We start from the raw sequence: 6,501 nt of genomic DNA, 5'->3' as shown, positions 1-6,501 counted from the left end.
TATGGGGGCGGGGTGGGGGTGGGGGGCAACACAGCTGTGTGCTGGGCTCTTGACCGGCTACGGCTTCACTTGTGGAGGCGGAGTGGTGGGGACCCCTCTGTGGCTGTTGCAGACGTCCTTCTTGGGGTGTGGTTCGAGCTGGTCCCATGCGGGGGACGAGCTCCGAGCCCACGTGCCTTCGAAGTCGTCTGGGAGCGACGGCAATAGCTTCAAGCTGCAGAGGGGAGGCAGGGCTGGAGGGAGGGGGCAGGGAGGGCGGCTCCTGGCAGTGGCAGTGGCGACGGGGCAGGACCTCTGGGCTCAGTTGTTGTCTCTGGTGTCCGAGGAGGCACTTCCAAACAAGATGTCACTGTCGTGGGACATGGTGCTCAGCTGCGACTTGGTCTTGATGAGGAACTGGGCCCTCTGGAACATCACCCGCTCCTGCTCCTGCTTGAGCTCCAGGTAGGAGCGCGAGAAGGTGTGGAAGATGGAGGTCACGGGGAAGGCCATGAGCAGGATGCCGCTGAGGATGCTGCTGAGCGCCACCACCTGGCCGGGCGTGCTCCTGGGCACCATGTCCCCGTAGCCCACAGTGGTCATGGTGATGACGGCCCACCAGTAGCAGGCGGGGATGCTGGTGAACTCGGGGCTGTCGGCCATCTCGTTCTCGATGACGTAGAGGAGGGGCGCAAAGAGCGCGATGGCCACGCAGAGGAAGAGCAGCAGGAGCCCGAACTCGCGGGTGCAGCGGCGGGCGGTGAGGCCCAGCGTCTGCAGCCCCAGGGAGTGGCGGGCCAGACGCATGACGTACAGGATGCGCAGCGCCCGCAGGACCCGCAGCACCAGCCCCACCTTGTCCAGGTAGCTGTTGCCCGCGCCCGGCTTGCGGCGGCCCGCGGCCGCGCCGTCCACCAGCAGGGTGATGTAGTAAGGCAGGATGGCCACCATGTCGATGAGCGTCAGGGGGCTCCGCAGGAAGGCGAACTTGCTGGGCGCCTGGATCAGCCGCAGGAGGAACTCGAGGGAGAACCAGCCCACGCACACCGACTCCACGATGAAGACGTTGTGGCACATCTGCGAGCACTGGCCCTGGGAGGGAGGGGGAGGTCAGGGCAGAGGTCAGTGGTCCCACCAGCCAGACTGGTGTGCTTTGCCCTGGCCCGCCCTAGTGAGGCTCCTGGGGGGGGGCGTGGCCAGGCCAAGGGCTTGAGGTCCCTCCAACAACCCCTCTTCACCTCTCTCTTGCCGGCCCACACCTGCTGCGCCTGGATTCCAGACCCCAGAAGGACTGCCTCCTGGATGTCACTCCTAGGGTGTCTGATAGGCGTTTCAAACTCATCATGTCCCAAACCCGGCTGCTGGTTTTTAAAAAAAAATTATTATTACGGAGATGTAATTGACATATGATATTGTGTCGGTTTCAGGTACACATGTTGATTTGATACGTCTATATATTGCAATAAGATTACCACTGTAGCCTTAAGGTAACACCTTTATCATGTCACATAGTTATCATTTCTTTTTTGGGGGTGGAAACAATTAAGCTTTAGCCTGTTCCGGTTCTTAGTGTCTCCTGCACACCCACCCACCAGTGCTTTCCCTTCTTAGCAATCCCACCTTTCCAGTTGCTCAGGATGGGATTCTCAGCCTCATTCTGACACTTCTCACATAGTCCTCAGGAAATCACCTTGGTTGTTCCTTTAAAATGATTCCAGAATCAAACCTCTTCTCCTCTGTCTGCTGCCCGCACCTTGGTCCAGCCACCATCCTCTCTTGCCTGGACAGCTGCAGGCACCTCCTTCCCGGGATCCCTGGTCCCTACGGTTTATTCTGAGCACATAACATGAATCAGATCCCGTGCCTTCTCTGCTCACCACCCTCCATGGCTCGGGAGAGATCGCTCGAGTCCTCCGAGGGCACATACGGCCTGGCTGCCACCTCTCCCACTTCCTAGCCCCCTGCCTGCCTTGTTCGTGTTCTCCAGCCTATCCCCACTCCCCAAGGCTCCCCTCACCTCCAAGCCAGGCCTTGAGTTTCTGCTCCCCCTGCAGGGGTCCTCTTCCCCCAGATACCCACATGGCTCTACCTTCCCTTCTTCCTGCTCTTTGCTTCAATATTGCTTCCCCAGGGAGGCCTTTCATGACCCCCTCCATTACCAGTCCCTTCTCCCTTTATCTTCCACCCTGATTCTCCTTTTCCTACTCTGTTTATTCAGAGGGTTCCTCATCTTTTAAAATGCTTTATAAGTCACTTATGTATCATGTTTATTTTGTTTCCACCCTCTGCCTCCCCCGCTCTTCTGCCCCAGCATATTAGAGCCCCTCAGGGAGGGGCAGCTCATGTGCTGTTACCTCTCAGGACCCCAGTGCCTGGAACAGCCCCACATGACAAGTGACCAATTTGCGTTTGTCACCAGGATGGATGGAAGCTCATGGGACTGGCGTTTAGATGGGAGTGCCAGCTCAGGGCCAGGTGGGCAAGGGGAACCCGAGGGAGCTGGGCCAGGTGGGGTGGAGGCCAGCCAGAGAGCGCAGCTGTCCTGCTAGGTACCTCCTGATGGCTGCGCCTGGAGAATTCAGGCTGGAGGCTGCTGCCACGCTGAAGTTTTCAGAAAGCCTGGAAGTCTGGACTTTAGCATGAAATCTCCTGGGTTTTAAATCAATACAAAGAGAACACTCTGTGGGCCACTCAAACAAGTCTGTGTGCTGCATTTGGCATGCGGGCTGTCTGCTTGTCCCTCTGGTTTGGCATGGAACTGGATGGGAGCCCGTGCCCAGTGGCTTTGGAGCTCAGTCTCAAAGCGGCCTGTGACAGAGCGGAAAGGCACACGTGGTTTTAGCCTGGGGCATCTGTCATTCCTGGGCACAGCTGGGTTCTATGAGACTCATGCTAGCAGCTCTCTCTCTAGGAATAAGTTAGAGGCTGCAGAAATGAACTAGCACTCAGTGGGCCATGAGGTTTCAGCCCTCTGGGATGGGAAGCCTCCTCCTCTAGGAGGCCTTCCTGGAGTGGGCCTCCTCCAAGTATCCCCAATGCAGTTGACAGGCCTCTCATAAGAGCCCCCTTCGGTTGTGACTCACACTTATGGTCACAGGGGTGTCACTGACCCTCCTCCATGGGACCTGAAGTCCTTGCAGCTGGAACACTTGTCCTGGTTCCCCTGCATGCCAGGCGATGCCTGAACACAGCGGGCCCTCGAACGTGTGCTCAAGGAGCAAGTGAAACAGTGAACCCCACTGGTCTCCAAAATGAAGTCAAAGAACAGCGTTATCACTGAATCAAGAAAAAGCCCAAGTGTCCTTAAAAAAAAAGCAAGTGTCAGAAGGTGACTAAAACAGTAGCTTTATTAGTATTTTCCTGATAAAGTCAGGATTGCCGATGCTGGAGCCAAGAAAAAATTTATAGCGTGTGCAGGTACTTCCAGAAGGTCTCAAATGACGAGGATTTCCTCGCTCTTTCTTTGGCGGGTACACGTCCCCTTATGGTTAGCACTGCCCGCACGCTCCAGGACCGGCCATTATTCTGGACACTTCCTGGGGAATCACTCACTGAATCCTCACAACATCTTGAGGTGAGACTCTGTGCAGCCCCCCTTGGCCATGTGAGGAAACTGAGGCACAGAGGGGGTAGGTAACTTGCCCACAGATGTGCAGCCAGAGTGGACACGCGGGATTCAAATTCAGGCCACTGGGCTCTAGCTCCGCCCTCCTCATCACTCCCCCTTCTCATCAAAAATTAATTTTACTGGTTGAGTGTTACTTTTTTAATACTCACTTTAAAAATCCGTGTATAAAAAAGTATCAGAAACCCATCCCCTCTCCATGTGTTATAAATGCAATAGCCATTGCCACCTGTTCCTGCATTATATATGTATGTGGAAAAACCCTCGCCTGGTAAGAAGTTCCAATGTTCCATCAGAGAGTTCCTGTGAAGCACTCAGCACATGCAGGGTACATAGCCGGTGCTCAATAAATGTTGGCCGGCACGATATTCATGTTGAGTTCATACAGCCATACCTATTTCTCCATTGCTTATATAATTTGTACTTGTCTGAATGTTTTGGTCTATCTTAACACTTGCTTCTAGAACCTGCCATGCTCCCCCTCCCCACCCCCATGTGGGGAAAAGCTCCCAACTTAAATGCCCAAAAGTCTCATATATTAGGAAGCTGAACTGGGGAGCACACATTTCCCACAGACTCAGCTTCCACCCAGAGCTGCTGTGTGGACAGCAGGCCAGGGGACCTGACCATATACATTTTGAGGAGCTGAGAGTTTGAATTTTTAAATGCAAGATGCTTTACTTTTGAATGTTGGCAACCAAGTGAAATTTTTAGGGACCACAGTGTGGGCCAATCACACACTTCTGTGGGGGTATATGAAGTCCAGGCTACCATGTGGGACCCGTACTTCTTTGGTCAAGAACACAGACCTTGGACTCAGGCAGACCTGCATCTGGTCACGCTGCCCTGCCTCACTGTTCTCATCTGCCATCTGGGTATGAGAACGCCTCCTGTTTACGGTTGCTGGGAGTCACTGAGAATATAAGCTGTAGAGAGAACCACGGCCCAGCCCCTGGCTGCTGGTAGCTGCGCGCCGAGTGCCACCCCTGAGAATGGAGCTCACACCTTGGCCAGGCCATGGAGTAAACATTTTACATCCTCTTGCTTAACACAGAGATGTTCGCTATTTGAGCACACACGCACACACGCACAGCTGTCAATAAAAATTATATGCAAGACCCAGAAAATATCTGGGATATTTTTAAACAAGGGAATTAGGAAGCTTGAGATAGGGCTCATGTGGGTGAAATAATTCTTGATGTAGTCTGCGTTTGGCTCAGGGGCAGGCACAATAAACATCACATCATTCCCGGACTCACTCATCTGCTCCTTCCACAGAGTGGCTGAGGGCCTCGTCCATGCTCCACACTGTTCTACACCCTGGGGGGCACAACACAGACCACGACAGGCACCGAGCTCGTGTTTGAAGGTGGAGGTGGACAACACACGTGTCAAGGGGACGTCAGAAGGGACTGGAGATGCTGCTCAGCCGGCACAGTCAGGGAAGGCCTCCTGGTGGAGGTGACCGCGCCAGCGTGAAGGAGGTGGACTTCCGGAGAGAGGGGTCCAGCAGACTGTTTTGTCTCCTGGACTCAGAGACTCTCCCTCCGGGCAGCGAGCCTCCCCCGCACACAGCTGTGGCTCTTACCTGCTCCTCCTCCTCCCGCAGGCTGGGCAGGGTGCTGATGGACAGGTTGACGGCCGTGACGGTGACGAAGAGCACCGAGAGGCAGGCAAACACCTTGCCGGGCAGCCCCGAGTGCGGCCTCTCCACCATGTCGCGCAGTCTCCGCATGCAGCGGCCCAGGCGGCCCTCGCCCTGAGCCGGGCCCTCGCTGTCGGGGTCCTCGCTGGACAGCGGCTCATCATCGTCGTCGCGCTCCACCACGTCGGCGAACTCCTCGATCTTCTGCAGGTAGCGGCGCTTGCAGCAGCCGTCCAGGCGGTCCTCGGCGATGCCCCAGTACAGCAGCTCCTCCTGGAAGGACAGGGCGCACATCTCGCGCAGCAGGCGCAGCTTGCCCGCCCGCAGGAAGGTCAGGATGGTGCCGAAGGCGCCCGGGTGGCGGTCGAAGAAGAACTCGTTGCAGGTCACGTCGTAGTCATCGCACACGTTGAGGATGTCGTCGAAGTTGGTGCAGGCTTTGAGCTGGCCGAGGCGCGTCAGCGGGAACTCCTCCAGCGTGGTCCAGGGCAGCGAGTACTTGATGCCGCCCACGTTGATGATGATCTGGCGCCGCCGGTCCTCGGGCTGGCCGGGCTGGCGGGGCGCGTCCTGGGGCCGGGGCCGCAGCCGCTGCGCCCGGCGGTAGAAGACACCCTTGAGGGACTGGCCCTGCGGGAAGAAGGCCGGGTGGAAGGAGGCATCCGAGGCGCAGCTCAGGGCGCTGTAGTCGTAATCGGAGTTGTCTCCCGGTAGGAGGGTCATTTTGGGCTTTCACATCCCCCTTGCGCCTGGGGTGGAGTAGGGAAGAGAGACCCTCAGTGAGGCCTGAGTCTGGGCTGACGGTGCCCACTCGGCCGGTATTCGGTGCTGGGGACAGAACCGTGCCCCCCCTTCTCCTCTTCCCAACTCACAGGGGAGGGCCTGACCCCTGTGGGTCAGTATAGGCAGGCAGAGGGGAGGGTGCTTAGGTTTTAGCTGAGGTCATGAGGGGTGGGATCAGTGCCCTTATGGGAAGAGGAAGAGGCACCAGAGCTCCCTCTCTCTCCACCAAGTGGGGACACAGAAGACAGCCACCTACAAGCCAGGAAGAGAGTCCTCACCCGAAGCCAACCCCAGCGGCACCCTGAACTTGGACTTCCAAGCACTTGTGGTTGCAAGCACAGACTCTGGAGCCTCGTGGTCTGGGCATGCTTCTTAATTTCCTCATCTGTAGAGTGGATACAACCATTTCGCCTACTTTGTAGGATTGTTGAGAAGATTGAATGAATCATGTGCTTAAGAGCATTTACCA

The 6,501-nt window shown here is 56.5% G+C and overlaps 1 protein-coding gene across 1 annotated transcript; it reads right to left on the bottom strand.

The window, feature by feature from the left end:
* Positions 1-213: 213 nt before the first annotated feature.
* LOC111141855 (potassium voltage-gated channel modifier subfamily G member 1) lies at positions 214-5,972 on the bottom strand. Its single transcript, XM_022494700.1, has 2 exons — positions 5,193-5,972; positions 214-1,071 (listed from the first exon to the last, which is right to left on the bottom strand). The coding sequence occupies exons 1-2, from the start codon at positions 5,970-5,972 to the stop codon at positions 301-303; spliced, it is 1,551 nt and encodes a 516-aa protein (XP_022350408.1). The 3' UTR covers positions 214-300.
* Between the last annotated feature and the right edge of the window lie 529 nt (positions 5,973-6,501).

The sequence above is a fragment of the Enhydra lutris genome, unplaced genomic scaffold (assembly GCF_002288905.1).
Source record: "Enhydra lutris kenyoni isolate GAN:26980312 unplaced genomic scaffold, ASM228890v2 scaffoldscaffold6, whole genome shotgun sequence".
Classification (NCBI taxonomy): Eukaryota; Metazoa; Chordata; class Mammalia; order Carnivora; family Mustelidae; genus Enhydra; species Enhydra lutris.
Note: the sequence above shows the minus strand (reverse complement) of the source record. Positions and strands in the feature narration are given on the sequence as shown.